At 40.5% G+C, this 21,177-nt stretch overlaps 1 protein-coding gene across 1 annotated transcript; it reads right to left on the bottom strand.

Moving 5' to 3' along the window:
* Nucleotides 1–1,982: 1,982 nt before the first annotated feature.
* Nucleotides 1,983–19,951, bottom strand: nadsyn1 (NAD synthetase 1). The gene is made up of 22 exons (XM_049561700.1): nt 19,868–19,951; nt 19,683–19,791; nt 17,519–17,579; nt 17,203–17,319; nt 16,190–16,243; nt 15,979–16,068; nt 15,362–15,413; nt 14,759–14,847; nt 14,552–14,669; nt 14,053–14,184; nt 13,747–13,818; nt 12,232–12,356; nt 12,056–12,104; nt 11,853–11,955; nt 8,924–9,092; nt 8,526–8,661; nt 8,107–8,213; nt 6,426–6,557; nt 5,954–6,023; nt 5,222–5,350; nt 4,177–4,353; nt 1,983–4,011 (listed from the first exon to the last, which is right to left on the bottom strand). Exons 2-22 carry the CDS (start codon nt 19,765–19,767, stop codon nt 3,976–3,978), a joined length of 2,103 nt encoding a protein of 700 aa, XP_049417657.1. The 5' UTR covers nt 19,768–19,791; nt 19,868–19,951; the 3' UTR covers nt 1,983–3,975.
* Between the last annotated feature and the right edge of the window lie 1,226 nt (nt 19,952–21,177).

Below are 21,177 nucleotides of genomic sequence, written 5' to 3' on the forward strand. Positions count from 1 at the left end.
ATTAAGGAAAAAAAACCCTACTGAATAAAAAGAAATACTCCCAGTATGATGCACTTACAGGGCCTGTACGCAAGGTCGCTTCAAGGGCCCAGAGCTGGATAGAGCCCAGTCACATCTGTGAGAGGTATTGGAGCTGGGGCTATGCTGTCAGGTATGGACGCCCATGTCTGACAGAACAAAAAGCATGAAACACTTGGAATGATTAAAAAAAAATGATTAAAATAATCATGGTAAGTCAAGATTGACCTTTAAAGGTCCAGTGTGGAGGATTTAGGGCGGTGGTCTTGTGGTAGTTGAAGAGGTGGGTGCACTTCTGGGTAGATGGTGGGTGACCAAGGAGGAAGAGGGCTTACTCTGTGATATATTTCAATGCCTTTTTTAGGGGAGTATACAGTGAACAGCCAGAGAAAGAGGTGTGTGCTCCATATCATGCATGTGCCCTCCACTAAACCACTGATTTAGGGGGATATACTGGCAGAACTGGAATGTAATAAACATGTTTCCTTTGGCGTATCATCACCTGAAATAAGACTTGTTATTTCGTCAGTAGCCCAGAACGGACAAATCTAACACTGGCTCCACATAGGGCCATTCACATTTTTGTGTGGGCCACCGTAGTTAGCAGCCCCTCCACCATGAGAGCACTGATTTGTAACATGCAACTGCTTTATTCAGTGTTTTCACTGAGACCTCTCTGTAACAAAAACCTCCTGAATGTCAGGATCAGTAATAAGGTGAGCACACATTAGCAGGTGCTCGGTTAGAGGTGCATCTGCAACATGCCAAACAGCGTCAGAGAAACACTGATGTGTAACGTGAAACTGCTTCATTCAGTTTGCTTGTTTTTACCAGTTTTAATCACCGGGTCTGTTTGTTTTGGAGAGGAAGAGACCTTTGAGGAAAATTCTGCTCCCGATAAAGACCTCCTGAACAGTTAACACTGAAGGAATCCTGACCATGTGAAGTTTCGGCTGGTTGCAATCTAGCGGTGGTGTCTGGTGGCAATCATCACTGCTAGACGCCACCCTTTTTAATTTTTCTCTAACTGAATAATCAATGAAGCACCTTGGCACTATTAATATATAGTGTTTTTTAGTATCTCACAGATCTGACAGCAAAGTTTTGATGCATCATAATTAATATATAATATATAATTATATTGCTGTATTGTTCTATAGTCTGTTTTTATTGCTTATTTGGCCAAGATAATGTAATCAATTGTTATTCAGTGAATTAACTGGATATTAATAGATATTCTATATATTATCACAATCGACTCTGTGGCCTATTTTCAATGGGTTATTGGCCAAATGGTTATTAATAATGTTTTTGCAAAAGTTATTACATTCACTAAACTAATATGAGGATATTTTCATGCATTATAACAATGGGTTGCTTTTGCATTTCAACTTATTAATGTAAAGCTTTTTATATTTTTTCAATAGAAACACCCTTTTTTTATACTGTACGTGAGATAAAATGTTGGTTCCAAAAAAAGGCACGACTTTCTTCCCAAAAAAAAAAAAAAGAAAAAGAAAAAATAAATAAAATAAAAATTTCCATTAATGTAAAAAAACATTCATCAGGCATATTGCCACCCACATTTTAATTAAGTTTAATATTAAAGACTGAATTGAATAAAGTCCGGACACAGTATGGTCATTTTTGTCTCTTCTGTAAAGTTGTTCAAATATCACCTCCACCCCTCTGGTTCTCACCCCTCGATCTGTAGATAATGGCTGATGTACAAAAACAGCACTAAGAACAATAAAACACGTTCGTTAGGCCCCTGCAGTACATCACATGTAACACTATGCTCATTCAGCTGACAACTAATTTAATTTAACCAGAATCCTTCTTCTCTCTTCTCTGATGTTTGACGTGTTCCTTTCTCCAATACATCGTTTACTTAATTAAAAGTAATTAAATTAAAACATGTAGAAATAAAACGTTAAAACCAATTTAATTTATTTTTAGGATCTTTATTTCCAGTAAACCTTTAATCTCTCCCAACTCGTCCCATACAGAGTGTCTCACTAACTAACAACGTTAAACTCAGAACACACACCTGTGTAATCCAATAACTTCAGTGTCCCAGACACTGGAGGAAAAGGTCTCTCATAGTCTAAATGTAATTTGTCACAGGGCAAACATAGAAATTAAAGGACCAGTGTGTAGGATTTAGGGGGATATGTTGGCATATCCATCCATCTATCCATTTTGACCAGCTTATCTGGAGCCAGGACGCAGGGGCAGCAGGCCAAGCAAAGCACTCCAGACATCCCTCATCCCTCTCTCCGTTCCCAGGCCAGATGAGATATGCAATCCCTCTAGCGTGTTCTGGGTCTGCCCTGGGGCCAGTGGCATAGATTAAATTTAATATATTAAGTTTTTTCTTTAGTGTATAATCACCTGAAAATAGGAATCGTTGTATTTTAGAATGAGGCGTTTCTACACTAGGAGCGGGTCCTCGTCGACGGAGATTGTCATGTTGCATCGCCATGTTTCTACAGTAGGACAAATCAATGGACAAACCAAACACTGCCTCTATATAGGACCATTCACATTTTCACATCGGCCACTGTGGTTAGCAGCCCCTCCACGACAAGAGCGTCGGAAAACATTTTTTTTAAATAGACATTTGTGTCGTTTATAAACATAGCATACACACAAGACGAGGCCTGAAAGAGGTGTATGCCACGCCAAAATTTAGACTTATAAAAACAGACTTGATGGGAGAAACTTTGACCCATGCTTACGAACATTTTTGGAGATGGGAAATTTGCAAAGCAGATGGTGAGGTAGAAGCCTGACTGTAGAAACTGTCGAATATTTTTTGGTCAATGCCATTTTTGGAGTTTGTCTTGTACATTTTTAGAATGTATCCTGTGCGCTGTTTTATAAAGGAGACTCCTGGTCTATGTGTTTTGGAGAGGAAGGGACATCTGCGGATAATTCAGCTCCCATTGAAAACCTTCTGAACATGTGGATCTGAAGTTATTACAGAAAAAGACTGGGCACACAGTAGCATGAAGAGGGTTAGCCGCCTGTCTCTGACATGCCAGTGTTGGAGATACACTGATTTGTTACGTGATTCTGCTTTATTCAGTGTTTTTACTGGTTTAAATCATCTGCTCTGTTTGTTTAGGAGAGGAAGAGACCTCTGCGGATAGTTTGGTTCCTGGTATAAACCTCCTGAACAATAAACACTGAAGGAATTCTAACCAGGAAGAGTTTCAGCTGGTTGCAATCTGCAATCCTCACCACTAGATGTCACTAAATCCCCCTAAATCTTAGACACTGGACCTTTAAAGCTTTTTGTTGATGATGTTGGTTTTAGTGCCATATTACTAATATGAATATTTACGATCACATTTAGAAGAAATCAGACATCAAGTTTGAAAACCCCTGTAGCGCTTTGTCACTCATAATACTGACATTCGACCTCCAAAAGAGTTATAATGAGAAGTAGTTGTTCTAGTTGATCACATGAAAGGTTCAGAAAGGAGGCACAGTCACTGTTTCTTACGCTGTGAGTAAATTACTGTTAATTTTTTAAATTATTATTAGTGTTTTTAATTTGTAAGGGACAAGTATAGAGAAACACAGACAGCTGCAGAAGCAGAGTCAGATGTGCTGTACACATGTATACAGCCAAAGCTAATTTCCTACACCAGTACCTTGACTGGCACTTCATGTTCAATATGTTGCATAGTTCCCACAGATGACTGCATTACTGCATTTCACATGACAAAAGACTTGAAATGATCCCATATTTCTTAGCATGGTTTGGGAATGACGGCATGTCGTCAACAGTCACAAACTGAGGTAGAACAAAGGTCCTGTTTTCTGGTTTCACCTGCTTGACCCTGTGCTTACAGTACAAACTATTTGGCTTAACTGAAACTGTGACTGATCTTTTTAATCCGTCAAAGTTGTGATGGCTTTTCTCTGGACACTGAAGACCTGAGGTTCTTATTGCTGTGGAGTGTTTGCTGCCATCTGGGACACCTGTGGGAAAGGAAATGAAGCATTAAAACAACTTCATGAAGATGTTTACTCAGCCTACGATGACTTTTTTTTTTTAATTGTTTGTTTCCCTCGCTACCAAATACTACTGGGATGGATCATATTGACCATTTGTATTCACAATTAATTAAGTAAGTTAATTGCTACCTGGTCTTGGATGCACCTGAACTGCCAGGTCCAGCGTGTGTTGTAGAGGAAAGGTCGGAGGTCAAAGCGGTTGTCGTCGGGGCTGTAGCTCTCGGCGTGGTAGGAAGGTGTTACTGTGGTCATCTTATGGCGGTTCACTGAGTACATCCGGAAGAAGTGCTTCACCTTCTGGGCCACCTGAAGAGAGATGACCATGCACTGTTATTTTAGGGGGCGTCTTAAACAGCTGCTAAATGCACAATATTAATTATCATCAACAGTTTTGGCATCCACACTTGGCCTGAAACAGTGTTAATTCTGTTGACAACCTTTTCTCCATGACGAAAACCAGACGCTAGCGAGCTAAGGCTCAGTTATCTGTGAGCGCAGTTTAGTTTGAATCACCAACTCTGTGAGAGGACACGAGTTTAAACCTCCAGACTAACATGTTGCAGATGAAGAAAGAATTCAGGCTTTAATCAAGTTATTTTTCTGCTTCTTAACAGTTATATGGATAAGTCAGAGTTTACAATGAACCTGGGGACAAATCCTAGTTGTCTCACATTAGTTATTTGTGCTGTCAAAGCATAAATAGAGAGATGCTGAGCTTTTCAAATGATGATCAGGAAGTGTGTGCTCATAAGTCAGCTCTTAAACCTGTCAAACATGTTTGTTAGTGTGTAGAAATTATTTGTAGTTGTAGAAAAAAAAATTGTCGAAATGAGATTTTCATACAACCTGTCACCTTGATTCTAATTTGATACATGAATTACCCTCTGGATTAGTTTAGAGATTAAAAAAACACAAAAATAGAAAACATAATGACTTGAAGTTGACTGGGATGTTGTGAATTTTTGTTGACTAAAACTATGAAGGATAAAAATGACTAAAATGTGACTAAAACTAATGAGGACTAATTAACACTGGCCTGAAAGTGTCTGCTCTGCATTGTTCTGTGGCTGAGTTTATTTAAATATGGACACAGAGTTGTTCCCCTACAGGAGCAGTCCACTGTCTCTAGCAGAGCAGCAGAAAAACGTCCCACACTGCAGAAGAGTTGACTGACCTCTGTGGGTGAGAGCGCATCCTTCCACATGTGGATGAGTTTACAGAACATACTGAAGGGGCCGCACTTGGAGATCTTCCTCAGTCGTCCAATCACAGATAACTCAGAGTAAGTCATCCCCATGTCTGCCTGAGGAGGGAGGCGGTCGGAGAAAGATGGAAGAAAACAGGAAAAGGAGGATGAGGGATGAAGGAAATGGCGGCTGATGATCCCATGTGCAAGTGCTCATTAAAGAGTATTTCAATTTAAGCCTGAACACAATTTTTTTTTAATATAACCCGAGCAAAAAGCATTCAGAGCCACTTGAGAAGTTTGCAACTTGTGCAAAAACATTATTAGTCAATATCTTAATTAAAATAATATTAATAATTGTAACATTCAAGTAACTTTATGAGCCTGCTGTAATGTACCAGTGGCTAAAAATGCTGTCTGGAACAACACGTTAACATTGTATCACCCACCTCCCCCTCCTCTGATACCACCCTCACCCAAATGGTGCTCAAGTCTCACCTCACTGCTGCAGTTCAAACAATATTCTCACCCACAAACTGAATCAGGAAATAGAAAAAAACCTGTGAGAAGTTTTTCGTTCTCACAGCTGGACTGATGTGCAGTAAGTTAATTATATATGTGAAAAACATCCCAACACTTTAAGCAGCAACAGCTCATCCAGATAGCTCTAAGATTAATGTGATTCAGTTAAAAGGTCGACAGATGTAATTAATTTTGTACCTCATCTGTTTGCGACACCTGTCCATCTGTCAGTGGCTCCAGTTCAGCTGTGGGTGGAGCGGACAGGATGCTGCAGAGGAAACCAAAACCACACAAGATGCACAGTTTGTGGTTTGTGACAAAGCTTTAAAGAAACAATGAGTGGTGCATGAAACCTACACATTATATATGTATATCTATATACTGATTTATAAGGTGTTTGCTGCAGTTTGTTTCGGTAAATGTGCCATTGTCAGTTTTATCAAAGTAAAGCACACTGTAACAAATGGTTGCTGGTGGTGCTGCAGTTTTTGACATATATTTCCCATTAACTGTGGTGATACTTTCACTTCTATCTCTGAAGGTGTTGTGTTTAGTGAAGAGTGCAAAATACTTGAACTGATTTCTTTTTAATCCTTCTCTGTGTTCTCAGTACTAACAGGTACGCTACCCAGCAGTTCAATCCTCCCAGGTGTCTGTGAGCTGACCTTACCCTCTCAGAGCGGTGAGCTGGAACTGCTCGGCACAGTACAGCAGGAAGCTCTTCAGGTCTGTCTTGCTGATGCCTCCTATTGGGTTGATGTCGGCACTGGAGCAGTCGTACTTTGTGAAATACCCTGTCAGACTGAGCAGGAGAAGTTATTTTATGGGGGGAAAGTTAGGCTGTAAATATTCTCCACAGTAGCTGCATTGTTTTAGCCACACTCATTATGGTTTGTGGCTGCCGTTTTGCAAGTTAATAAAACAGTTATTGTTTTTTGTGAATGGCCTCCTGACACCAGGCATTAATGTCTGATAGCAGGCGTTAAAAAGCACAAGCTGCTGCGATGGTCCGGGCATTTTTTTTCAGGTACCAGTAAGTCAATAAAATAAGATCCCAGAGGGCCACTCTGCGTGACTTCAATGGACTTAACGTCATCACTGCTGCAATCATTTCATCCAACCTCTTAATTCATGAGGTAAATAAAAGAATTCATGATACAAAATAATTTGCAAGGAATGCACACTTCTTTGTTTTTGATTGGCCAAAGCAGCATATGTTGCATGGCATTGGAGCAAAACCTGAGCCAGGTTCAACATCTGTTGATGAGCCTTTCTTTATTTCCTCTCTGGCATCACTGACATGGATGAGGTTGCTGCATTTTTTCATGCAGTGCTGTAGTTTAATGCATGTTACACTACGCTGCAGGGAACTAATGGAATCTCGGTCACAGTCTGTGTCAGACAATCTCAATCTGAAGCATGTCAGATTGTGTGACTAATGTCTGAAAAAAAATAAAAAAGTACATGAAAATTTGGCATTAAATTTAAATATTTTGAGGCAGGCTGTCTTTTATTTCCAAAGCTCCTACTTAACCATTGGTTGCTGTGTCTCACAGTGCAATGTAGGACCGATGATTTTACCATGTTTCTCTCATGACTATCCATTTTTCGTCTCTGTCAGCCCAAATCCACACAGTGTTAAGGAGCTTTTAGTCTCTCTCATGGAGGCTGTGCCACTTAATTATTAAGATATATGTATTTTTCCTGACAGCAAATAAACACTGAAAGCATTTTCTGCATCTGTCGTTCGCGTGTCTCATGGAACAGATTCAGTTTCACTCTACACTGACTCTGTGAGACACATCTCATGGAGACCCCCAGGCTTTTTAAGGCTTCAAGTCAATTCTTTGTCGAGTTTAGTGAAGCGTAATCTGCACAGACAGCTGTTTAAATCACACAAATATCCCGCTGTGTATGTTTTGAACTTATCAACCGTCTCTACATTGATCAATCGAGGCTCCCAGTCTGTCTGTGCCCATTTCACTACAGGCAGACTCCCCTCACTTGCTATAGCAGGTGTGAGAAATAAAATCAAAGAATCAATACATAGAAACACTTGATTTCTTCCCATGGCACCGACATGACAACTATTCTGGTTCAGTGAATTTCTGCTTCAGCCTGTGAAGGCAGGTTAGTGCTGTCCACTCAGCTCCCCAGGACCTGCTGCTGACAGATGGCTGAGACGTTTACAGAAGACGGAGTCAGTGTGGACTGAATAAAAGGACGTTTTTGTGCTGCTCTAGTTCACTTTGGTCTCATTCCCAACAGGGATTCCCAGTAAAAACAACTGCAATCGCAGAATTTATTTTAGAAGGACACATGAAATATAACAGACATGTCTCCAGTTATACCTCTCATCTACGTTTGCTGAGCCCAGCACCAGTAATCCACCTGGCTTCCCACGAGCCCACAGACTGAGCTGGGCAAACAGGTAGGCCAGGACCATCCTGACTCGAGCCTGGAAACACACACACACACACACACACACACACACACACACACAAAGTGAATATGATACTGACAAGAACTAATAAAATGGTCACAGCTGTGTCACTGAAGCTTCAGTGTGAAGACTGTGGTTAAGCTGTCAGAACAGTTTGACAACATGAGGTGTAAAAAGTCATGAACTAAGTCAAAGACAAAGAGAAGAGTGGCAAACAATCAGTCATGATGATGATGATGATGATGATGATGATGATGATGATGATGATGATGATGATGATGAAACCATTATGAAGACACACAGAAACAGTGTGGGAGTGTGTCTGACCTGTACGTTCTGCAGAGCCAGGTTTTCTCTGTGACTTCCTCCATTGGCGCGAAACTGAGGCCACCTCCCAGTGACCACTGAGAAGATACCCAGAATGCCTTTCACCGCCATGTCTATGTTAATATTCATGTGTGTGCTGCAAAATGACAAAGAATGAAAACACTTTTTATTCCAAAGCAACTTAAAGGACAATAAATCTACAAAAAAATACACACTTACTGTGTGTGTTCATCCTACAGGTGTGTCTTATCATCTCATTCACGATAATACAGGTATAATTTTCAACATGATACTCCAAGTAATAATGGTCTTCTCTTTTAACTTGTTCTCAAACACTTCGTTTCTATGCTTCTTGATACAGCACATATCAAAAGCCCTTCAGGTTGTATTTCACCTACCTGCCGATCTGATTGGCCAGGCTTTTGGCTCTGCTGCATGTGTCCTCTGACGAGTTTTCGCTGGCCATGTAGCAGGTGGTGAAGATGCGACCACACAGCTCCCTTGGGTGCTGAGGACGGTAGGATTCATCCCCCACCACCCTGCGAACATCCTCCAGCACCTGGCTGTCTGATGGGTCGAGAGAGACTCATCATGTTGTAATATTTCTCCTGCTTTTTTCCAACATATAGTAAGAGGCTCTTTTCAACCGCAGGAACTTTTATCATTTACCCAGGATTTTGAAAAACCTCAGCGCGTTTCCACCGAAATTACCCGTGGAAAAAACTTTGCCTCAACCCCAAACTTTCCCTGAAAAAAGTACCTAGTAGGAGGGTAGGACTTTTCAGATTCCCCAGAATTCTTGAGGGGCTAGTCTCTGTCAGGCTTAAACCTTGTCGCAGGGGATCACATGTTTGGCCTTGTGTGTACATGCATGTATGTGTATCTGTCTCTCTGCAGCTAATCTGGCAGACTACTGGACCAATTTGTCTAATATTTTGTGTGGACATTTACGACTGTTTGCTTAAGGACCTCTTACAGCTGTGGTGATTCAACAATGTTGAAAAACCTGTTTATTGACTGTTTTATATATCGGCACTGACCGCTGACTCCTCCTCCTCTTAACCGGCTGGTAGGGGCAAGTTTTTGGAAATCGGCTCAGCTAATAACAAAACGCCAATTCTTTTGCAGGACACATTTTAGACTTGGTCGTGGCTAAAAAACCTGCATCCATAGAGACGCTTGCTCTTATCGTAAAACTTCAATTAAAAGCCCAGTCCCTTTCACGAGCTCAGCGGCTTCACATTGTGACCAATAAAGGCCTGTGTCAATTAGACACCTGGTCTTGTTACCAAGCTGTTCATTTCTTTAATAAAACCGGCTTGTTGACGACCCACTTGAGCTAACATTAGTTCGCTGCTTAGATTATGCATACAAATATTAACCTGTCAGTATGGAGATGCTATACATCGTCAGCTCAGTTGATTTCTTTTCAGTGAAACTATGAGCACCACAGACCCCAAGTCATTCAGATTTAAGGGCATGACGAAAAAACAAGTAGTGACTCGCTTCTTCTGAATCTGTCATAAAGTCAGAATATGTGACCGTTCCTCAGTTACCCCGCTACATACAAACATATTCCTTGAGTCCGTTAGGGTCCACTGATCAAAAGTGTCATAAAAAAATAATCCAAGTTATGAATACTGTTTTAACAGGACATAGTGGTGTTGTGTGGGAATGTCAGGTGTCGTGAAACAAGTGTCATAACACATAACTGAGACGTTATTTAAAGCCTATTTTTCATACAAGTAATATTCGTACTGGTTCAAATAAACAATTAATTTGATGGTATTTCCCATCTTTGCTGTGCAACAGTTTTGTTTAAGAGGAATTAAAGGCCTGTCCCATGTAGACACCTGTCTCTAATAAAAGCCTGTTGAGTTCAGTGATTTAAGCAAATAATAGTCTGAGCTGCTAATGAAAGTTTTTCAGTATTTTAAAACATTACATCTGCAGATGTTTATGATCCACTAAAGTCAGGCACATTACCAGATGAGTAAGTCAAACATCTTTGTTTGCTTCACCACCATCTTCATCGCACAGTGTCATAACACGCTGGGTGCATGTTGTGCATGTGTGTGTATTTCGGGCTTGTGTGTATATGACAACAGAGTGAGAAAAATTTCCCCTCAGGAATTAATAAAGTATATCTCCTTCTAAAGAGGGGAAGCATGTATTCTTCTTAGCGTCTGGGACATAGCATGCTGCAAGACGTCTATTGGAATTACAAGATTTATCTAGAGTGGCTGTGATCAGCTCGGGCGGCTGCACGGCCACCTGGTCAAGATCAACACTTTACTGGTTATTCAATTATCTTTCTTTTATTGCCAACAAAACTCATGAAAAGATCAAACCAACAGTGTATTGTGAGGTCGCTCAATACTGTCTGACTTCACAAATACAATGTTTCATCTTTAAAACTGTTAAACAGCTGGTCAGTGCAGTTTCGAATCAAACGTTACACACACCAGAGGAAATAGTGCGTTTACTGTGGACTTTTTTCAGAAGCAGATTAATCCATATTTAGTGCTGTGGTGAGTATTTCGGAGTTTTAATAGTGTCTAGACAACAACAGAGTTCTACGTTAACCCTTTGAAACCTGAGTAAAGCTGCCTTAATTTCTTTTGAAGACGTGGGAAGACGGCAATGAAATTAGTAGAATAATTATTAAAAAAAAAGAGTGAAGAAATTAGTAAAGAAAAATAAAAACAAAAACAAGAAAATTTGCTAAAAAAGAAGGAAAATTTTTAAAAAGAGATTTAAAAAAAGAAAAAAGAAAAAAGTTAAAAACAAAGAAAAACAAAAAATGACCTGGAAAGAGTGCCTCAAAATTGTAATAATTCCGTAACACAATTATAAGTGTAACAACAACAACAACAACAACAACAACAACAATACAGTTTTTCCTAGCTTTTTCCTTTTTCCCTATTTTTTAAAAGTAATTTTTATTCATAATTTTTTAATAATGATCATTTTCTAAATTCATTATTTTTTTGCAAGTTGCTCATTGCCTTTTTTCCCATGTTCTGACAGAAATTGCACCCAGTAGCTCAGGGTTCAAAGGTTTAATTACCTGCAAAAGGCATCTGAAAGCAGCACAAGAAAAGTGATGCCACTCCAGGTTTTTAAATCAGGCTTTGATACAAACACAATACTTGTTAGTTGATAGCGTTCATTGTTGGTTTGAGTCTGAACATGGGATTTGTTGAGAACATGAAAAATAGAGTATTCCCAGCCTCATCCTTTACAAGAAGATGTGACAATAGTCACACTGACAGAATGTGTGTGTTTACAATAAACTGAAATGAAAGCAAGCTGAATCATACTCACTGCCGTCCTCTATAGCCTGGCAGAGCAGCACACACATTGAGTGGACAATACAGGCGGTGGAGGAGCTGTCGACTCCTCCGCTCAGAGGCAACAGGAAACCAGCCTGAGACACAAATCACAAACACCAAAGCCAACATCTAACAACTTCTTTGTTTCAGTTATTTTATGGCCCAATAATACATAAAGCGTGTGTTCCTCCTCACCTGTCCACTTCTCCTCAGGTAGTCCCACAGCCAGCAGGCCGGCCCTAAACTGAGCGACACAGGTGACAACTGCTGTTCAATAGATTTCTGGGTTTCTTGAAATGTCCCTTTTTAGAAGCTACGAGATGAAACTTGTTTTCTGTTACAAACGTTGTACCAAATGTCTGTATTTGTACCTGATCTCTTCCTCTGGTGTATGAAAGTAACATGTTATTGGCTGGTGGGTAGGGAGGTAGACGTCATCACAACTGGATAAAGAGAAGTCAACTTTGATCCTGTGGCACGGTTTGGGTTCACTTTCCTACAACAGAGAAGTGTGACAGTGAGAGACGAATGGACATTTACTCACACGAAAAATACGAAACCATCAAACAGTGATCGGAAACTGAAAAAAGGTGTTTTCCGTTTCATGTGCAATGTGTTAACAAGCCACAATTTATAACTCGGCTAACAAAATGCTATAAAGGAAAGATTGCATTAATTTTCTGCACTTTTTTAGCTCTGTTTTTGGACTCCCAAGGGAAGTATCTCTCTCTCTTTAGTTGCTAAATGCTCCACTATGTTCACCAGCTAGTCTCTTGATGAGTCTGTCTGCTGTTTGCTTCTGAGCAGGTGGAGTACAGTGAGGTTTACACTGAAAACAGCCTCCTGTTGCTGGAAGTAAGGCTGATGAGGCCTGACACTGAACCAAAACATTAAAGTTGCGAGCCATGAAACCAAAACAATGAGCTGAAGAAGGCTAAAAACCTGCGTAGAGCTGAGGGCAACTGAAGAGTTAGGTGAATGATTCTTTCATACAGTGATTTGATCCATTGTTAGTACTAAAAATATTGATCAGTGCAGCTTTAATATGAGGCATGGACCGTCTTCAGACTTTGTTCAAGTGTGTTTCTGTGGCAAACGTTTTGAAGTCACATTAATACATTGCTTTGCGCCAAGTCCCGTGGCCGGCAGCCACATAAGGCTATAAATGCTAATGCTAACGTCAGTGTGCTAACATGCTCATAATGACACTGGACATGCTGATGTACACTGATCAGCCAACACATTAAAACCACTGACAGGTGAAGTGAAGAACACGCTTGCCAGATCCCAATCTGATGTAGCATCTGTGGCACATGCTGGTACCCAACCTCACAGCCCACAGGACTCCAAGGATCTGCCTCTAACGTCCTGGTGCCAGACACCACAGGACACTCCCAGAGGTCCTGTGTCCATGTCTCAACATGTCAGAGCCAAGTCTGATCCAAGGAGGCCCCACCATGGACTGGGGATATCTCTGAGGATCCTTCCACAAATGCTTGATCAGATAGGACCTGGGGAATTTGGAGGCCATGCTGACGCCTTGAGCTCTCTGCCAAGTTCCTCGAGCCACTCCTGAGCAGTTTGTATGGTGTGGCGTGGTGCATTGTTCTGCTGGGGAGGCGCTGGCATCAGGGAGGTACTTCAGTCTGCGACTGTGTTTGGGTGGGTGGAGCGTGTCAAGTAGCATCCACATGAATGCCGGGACCCAAGGTTTCCCAGCAGAATATTGCTCTGCAACGAGACGATCAATGTGATTCAGCTTCCCTGCAGTGGTTTTAAGGTGTTGGCTGTTAGAACCTGCTAAATAGTGAGCTTTAGAGTGATGGAGGGAAATAATACGTAAAAGCAAAACAACAACAGCAACTTGGTGGGTGGTGCTGTCTCACCATGTTGGGCTGGCAAACTTCTCCTCTGTAGCTACGGACATCCTCAAGGTCTAGAGTGGCTGTAACCACCTCCTACAACACACACACACACACACACACACACACACACACACACACACACCAGTCTCAGGAATGTTGTCTGCCTGCTGTCTTACTGCAAGGCCTGCCCTGCAACACTTACCCAACATACAGGAAACACAACACTTAATTTCCTGCCCGCATCTACAGTAATGTCACTTCACATGTATAATTTATGATTTTCAGCTACATGCAGACTTATTTGCATGAAGCCGTGTTCATACACACCACATCATTCAGTGAGAACTGTGCTCCCTGAGCTACAATGTCTCCGTTGATGGCCACCATGGCACAACCATCATAGTAGACACGGTCTCCATCGCAGCCCCTCTGGTTGGCGTACAGGTAGATACCTCCACTCTGAAACAACACCGACAAGACTCTGAATGCAGCATTGATTTGACTCAAGTTATTGCAAACTTAAAGCAGAACACAGGATGTTATGGAGGCACTGTGTCCTGTATTTGTGGTACAACACTGCCCTCTGGTGATCTCTGAGCTCAACTGTCTGCGTACATACAGGGGGGTGACAAATTAACACACAAACCAAGTTGAATTATTTCATCTTTCTGACTAATATTACAATTGGGTTTTTTCAGTATCTGTGAATTACTGTAGACCACTATTTATCTTCTACATAGTCTTTAAACATCTGTTTCTACCAACCATAATCACATACGGTCAGTGTTTTTATGTGACTAATAGCCAGATGTTTGTGGAGCTATACCTTGGTGGTGGCTGACTTGATCAGGTTGACTCTCTGGTCAGCTTTGCGGAGCTCGTGGTGGCTGGCAGAGGAGTTAGTAAAGATTTCAACCCCATCCAGACCCATCTGAATATGGGGGCTGAGGAAAGAGAAAACACTCAGTCATCAGGAGTTACAAGGTTTCAGACAACACCCATGCAATCCTCATACAGTCTTCTGCTTCTCTACCTTCTGGGGTTCCAGAGCTCCTGGCATGTCTCAGTGCCGATGCAGGTGTCCTTTGTGGACAGCACACAGTCACCGAATGGGACTGTGTCCTGATGAGCATAAAGAAACAGGGCTTAATAACAATGACCCTATCTTTACAAGTCTTAGCTGAACATAGGTGATGATTAGGGGTGTAAGAAAATATCAGTGCACTTAAATATCACAAAATGATGTGATGTGATACTGTACTGTACTGATGAAAATTATTTTATTTATTTACAATCTTTTATTTTCTTAATTTGTTTACCTAAACAAATGTATTCATCTATTTTCTACTGATAGAGGCAAATGATAATTCCTCTACTCAGACTGCACACAAAGTAGTGCTATGATATTTCAGGGACCGTGATAAATACAAATGTAGATCTCACTGTTCTTTTTAATACATATGCTAAAGTGCTCTTAATACTAAGCCAGTTTTACAGAAAATTGCTTTAAATAAAACTGCAATACAGTATATTACGATATACTGAATAGTAACCACAGTATTGTGATACGTATCGTATTGCCAGATTCCTGCCAGTACACAGCCCAAATGATGATAGGGACTGTTTGTTTATTTACCTGCCCTGTTACCTCCTGGATCATCCTGGGCAGGAAGTACTCCTCCACATGCCTTGAAGAAACAAACAAAAAGACAAGACCTTTCACTGCCATCCCTGCAATTTCCAAAAGTAAAGATAAAATCAGTTTAGTGGTCAACAAAACTGCACCAAAGTTTTAGCCTGACCTATCTTAGCTCAAACCACAGCTTTGCAGCCTCGCTGTGGTAAGGACGTTGAACCATTCAACCATGGCGTAGTTCATTTATGGCCTCACATTAGCTTTTTACGTCTGGCGACCGCATTTACATATCATAAATCATGCAAGTGGTCATTCGTGAAGATTATCTTGACAAACAAAATGTGTCAGTAACATAAATGTTTGCCACAGAACAAATGATGCTAACTCTGCGTAGGTCAACAGAAAAACGCCATCCCTGAATCACTCTATTGTCCTGATTATACTCTAACATACAGAATATCCAGTGTGAAATTCATTGCAAATGAAAGTAATGAATACATTAAATAATCTGCTAATGTAATTCTTATGTCAACAATGAGTATTCTCATAAAAATGGAGAAACAGAACTATAAGAAGGGCTTCAAATATTAGTGGTAGCCTCCTGAGTGATGACCAACCTTAAGTGGTTCCAGGGAGAGAACCAGCGCATCTCTCGGTAGATCCCGTGGTTGGCCATCTGCATTTTAGGTCTGATCAGCAGGATCTTTCTACAAGATGGAAGACAAACACTCAGTGATGATATATGCACACTGTATATGTGTATGAATGCATAAAAACAGAACAAAACAACAGGTCATTTAGTGAGACTGGACTGATGTGCTGACATACCTGTTGAGGAACACGACCCGACAGTTGTAGCGCACATTATGATGCATGATGGGCCTGAGGGGAACAGAGTGTATCATCAGACGGGACTTCAAGCTACATGAGGTGAAATCAGACTCATCCTGCCAGTTTAAATTCGGAAATCAGAGCAGCAAATATGAAGTGTCTCAATAGATTCAAAGTTAGGTATAAGCAGTAATTTATGGACATTTATAAAAGTCAAGAGCTCGTTAATTAATGTTATTCAAAAATGTTTAGATATTTTATGTTTATTTTATTATTTAATTTTGGATATATGCTTCACATTATGTTTAATTTGGAGTGTGACTGATGTATTTTTTTTGTAATGAAAGTACAGTAGGATAATGTAAAAAAGGGGCAGGACATGATAAGCTCTGCTTCCTCCTGTCTCCCCTCAAAAACAAATGTATTTGCTTTTTATTTATTTTATTTTTATTGTATTTGTATGAATTATTTTACTTTATTAGTGCATATATTGTATTGTTTTTATTCGAGTAAAATAAAGATCAAATCAAATCAAATCAAATGTTCTGAACATTCCTCTCAACCAGGAGTCAGTAATGTCTGATTGTAAATAAAACTACAAATATAAAGCGTCACAACAGTTTACTTTTCATGATCTATGGTATATTGAAGCCCTTTGATATGAAATAAACTATCAAATGTTAAATAATCTGCACAAAACAATGTGATGATAGCGTTTGTAAACATTATTGTCTTCCTTCCTCTTGAGTTTTAAAGCTAGAGTGGAGATACTGGTGTCATATGAAACTAGAAGACTGGAAGAATCCACTGGTGCCATGTCTAGCTAGGTCTAAGCTTTCAAATAATGTATACCACTTCTAAATGGCATCCACTGTTGGCCTGTTGTTTCCCCCTAAAGATTCCCTGCCCCCTCTAAAACAGACAGGAGTGGAGTGGAAGAGGTTAACAGGACTGTTAGACTGAATAAAGCATTTTGTGGACTGGTCTGACAGTTTGAAGGTAATACCCACATGCCCACATCACAGATGATGTCCTGGGTGACAGGAGACTCCAGAAGCTTCCTCAGGACCTGAAAGCTGTGGAGCAGCGTGTCTGACTCATAGAAGTGGTCTGCACAGCCATAACCACTGTGAAAACGTAAAAAGAAAGGGGACGTCAGCAAAGTAAAACTGAAACTACATCTTATAAAACCTCTGAGCTACAAGACACTGACAATATCGACTGCTGTTAAGTCCAATAGTTATAAAAAATTATATTTTGGCCAAGATAACATCACAGTGTGTGAACATATTCATGTGAGTGTGAAACATGCTTTTCCCATCATACCATATCTCCAGCTCTGGGCCCAGCCTGTATTTGGCTCCATGAGCTTTCGCTATCTCGATACCTGCAGAGAGACACACAGACCAGGCAAACATTCTTGTTAGGTTTGTGTGCATTGACCAGTGGCAGAGGCAGACTCCAGCAGCTGTGCAGTGATTAGGTACTGTACTTCCACACAGTTAGGAAACTTGTGACAGACAGAGAAAAAAATGTCACTACTGAGGCAGCGAAGGCAGAAAAGTCTTGACGTGTAATCTGACAGGTTGAGTTTACAGGTACTCCAACATGAAAAGTTGTTTTTGTGGACTTAACTGCACAAGTCTCAGCAGTAATTGGTGGAAATGTTCATTATCTCATCAGGGAATCTTCTGGTTATCTCAGAGAGCAGAGTTAGCTCTAATGATCCGGTCAGAGGATTTAACATGGTGCAAAGCACTGGAAGGTTTTTTACAGAACCTGGAGAGGAAGGACGTTAAGGTAAGACAGTTCACACTGTTAATGCATGTTAATGGTTGCTGAATTAACTGAGAACATTTGACAGCTACGCACACTAATGACATTGCACATAAGATACATTACATTATTACGCTCTTTTTTCCCAGAGGATAAAAGAGGTGTGCAGAGTCTCTTCTCACGTTCTTGTGTGGCTGATCAAGGCTAACACTCATGAAACCCTATATTGACGCTCTTTGTACGGAGTAAAACTTTGCTGTTAACACTGCAGTTATCTAATAGGAGGTCAATTAATCAATCACAACATTTGTTCCCCGTGGGGCAACTGGTTGTGCAGCAGAGGGATGCATACAGTGGCATGTAAAAGTTTGGGCACGGCAAGACATTTGAGCGCTCTGGCTTGTTCACAGTCATCGTTAGGAAAGGCCAGGTGATGCTAATGTCAAAGCTTTATAAATACTCTGACTCCTGAAACCTTGTCCCAACAATCAGCAGCCATGGGCTCCTCGAAACAGCTGCCTAGCACTCTGAAAATTAAAATAACTGATGAAGACTGTAAGAAGATAGCAAAGTGTTTTCAGGGAGCTGTTTCCTCAGTTTGTGATGTCATTAAGAAATGGCAGATCACATGAACTGTGGAGGTCAAGTTGAGGTCTGGAAGACCAAGAAAACTTTCTGAGAGAGCTGCTCGTAGGATTGTCAGAAAAAACTCAGCAGCAGAAGTTTGCAAAGGAACATCAAAACTAGCCTGATGCTTTTTGGGAACAAGTCCTGTGGACTGATGAAGTTAAAACAGAACTTTTTGGACACAATGAGCAAAGGGACACCTGTCCAAGTGTTAAACACGGGGGTGGATGGATCGTGCTTTGGGCTTGTGTTGCAGCCAGTGGCACGGGGAACATTTCACAGGTACAGGGAAGAATGGATTAATTCTGGGAGCAAACATGACAGCATCTGTCAACAAGCTGAGGATGAAGAGAGGATGGCTTCTACAACAGGACAATGATCCTAAACACACCTCCAAATCCACAATGGACGACCTCAAGAGGAGCCAGCTGAAGGTTTGGCTGTGGCCCTCACAGTCCCCCAACCTAAACATCATTAAATATCTGTGGATAGAGCTCAAAGAGCAGGGCATGAAGACGACCCAAGACTCTCACAGAGCTAGAAGCCTTCTGCAGGAAGAACGGGTGAAAATCCTCCAAACAAGAACTGAAAGACTCTGAGCTGCACACAGGAAGTGTTTAGAAGCTGTGATACTTGCCAAAGGGGGCGCTACTGAGCACTGACCATGCAGGGTGCCCAAACTGTTGCTTCAGGCCCTTTTCATTTTCTACTATTTTGAAACTGTAAAAGTCTGAATTAAAAAGTAATCTTGCTTAAAATATTTTAGAAATGTGTCATCTTTGATCAGCTCATCTTCTACTTGTGACCAGGGGTGCCCCAACCTTTGCAGGCACTGTACATTCTGCACACATAACTATCTATAAAATGCACAGTCAATTAAAAATAAAGTTTCAGATGATATAAAGGAGTGAATGAGTCTGCTGGTTTTAGCTGGTGGAGGTGTGAAACTAATGTAACACACCTGGAGTGTGACATTATTAATACAAACAGAAACCTGCACCTTGCAGCAGCTGCAGCTTGTAGGTGAAATATTACAGCTGTGCTAGTTTCAGAGACACACCTGTCCTTCAACAACAGTCAGACTTACTCTTCAGGATCCTCTGCAGGTTGCCTTCAAAGTCCAAAGCCCACTGGTTCAATGAGCAAGTTGCCAGAGTCACTTTCCGTCCCATGTTCACACAGTAACGTTCACGGACCTGCGGACAGTGAGAATGACTCGTGCTATAACTGTGAGCCTGTGCAGGTGAAGCTTTATACTGCAGCTGGAGTCACCTGTCCACCTGGCTGTCGTTAGAAAGTATGTGGACTTGACTCGACTTGATCTGAAGAGCTGAAGTACAGACTGTACACGTTCCTCCTCTTCTTCTTCTGTTCCTGTCAGTCTGTCAGTGAGCTCATCACTGCCCCCACAGGACAGTGGAGGCATTACTTCAGTCACCCCTGCAGCATGTAGGAGCTGCAGAGTACTTTTCTCTCCACCACATTTATTTGACATCTGTGGTACCTGTTGCATTTAGAAGCTTATAAAATGCAGTGGTTTTCAAGAGACAGCAGTACTTAACCTTTCTGAGATTTTGTGACCTGTAATAGAAAACAGTGTCAGTTTGGGCCTCTTGTCATGTGTCTTGTTCGCAGCTCGACCAAAGACACATTTCCTCTTTAATCTGCTCAGAAGGGTTTATTTAAATCAAAGAAAAAGAGATTAAATTATCCAGTGTCTTACAACAAAGCAATGATTAGTAAAAAGACCAAAACATAATAATAATAATAATAATAATAAGTCAGTTTTATATAGCGCTTTTCTAGGTACTCAAAGACACTTTACAAAAGAATACGCACAGAAACAGGCACTCAAACAAAACACTCAATCAAAGGACACTCAAACAAAACATGACAACAGGTTTATGCAAAAGACCTTTGCTTTTTTTTCTTCTTTCTTCTGCCATTAATCATCGAATGACCCCTCAGATTTATAGGTTGACCCTTTGAAGGAGTCCAACCTCTCAGCTGGACATAAGCATAACTAGTTAAATTTAAAATAATAAATAAATACAAAATAAATTGAATAGAAAATTAAAAAAAAAAAAAAAAGTCATATATAATAACTACAGAAGTGTAACACATTCACTTGAGTGAAAAAAATCTGCTGTTTTTCTGAATTAACAAGATTATTATCTTAAAAATGATAAAAAAAAAAAAAAAAGTTTTTTAGGGAGCAAATTCTGTTTTTTTTATTTTTCTATTTCTGAATTAACAAGATAATAATCTCATGAGATTACAAGATTATTCTCTCATTAATTCAGAAAAACAGGAGCAGACTTTTTTCCATGTAAACTTATCTCATAATTCTGAGATAATAACTTTGTTTGCTAATTCAGAAAGACAGGGCAATATATATAATTTAATTCATATATTTTTTGTCTTGACTAAATGCATTACGCTCCTGTAAAGAACATATCAGTCACAGTCAGGGGCCGCTCTTACACAGAACCACTACTTTAACCTGTTGTGTCCTCAACTTAAAGGATAACTTCGGTATTTTTCAACCTGGGCCCTATTTCCCCATGTGTATGCATGCGTAT

The sequence above is a fragment of the Epinephelus fuscoguttatus genome, linkage group LG2 (genome assembly GCF_011397635.1).
Source record: "Epinephelus fuscoguttatus linkage group LG2, E.fuscoguttatus.final_Chr_v1".
Classification (NCBI taxonomy): Eukaryota; Metazoa; Chordata; class Actinopteri; order Perciformes; family Serranidae; genus Epinephelus; species Epinephelus fuscoguttatus.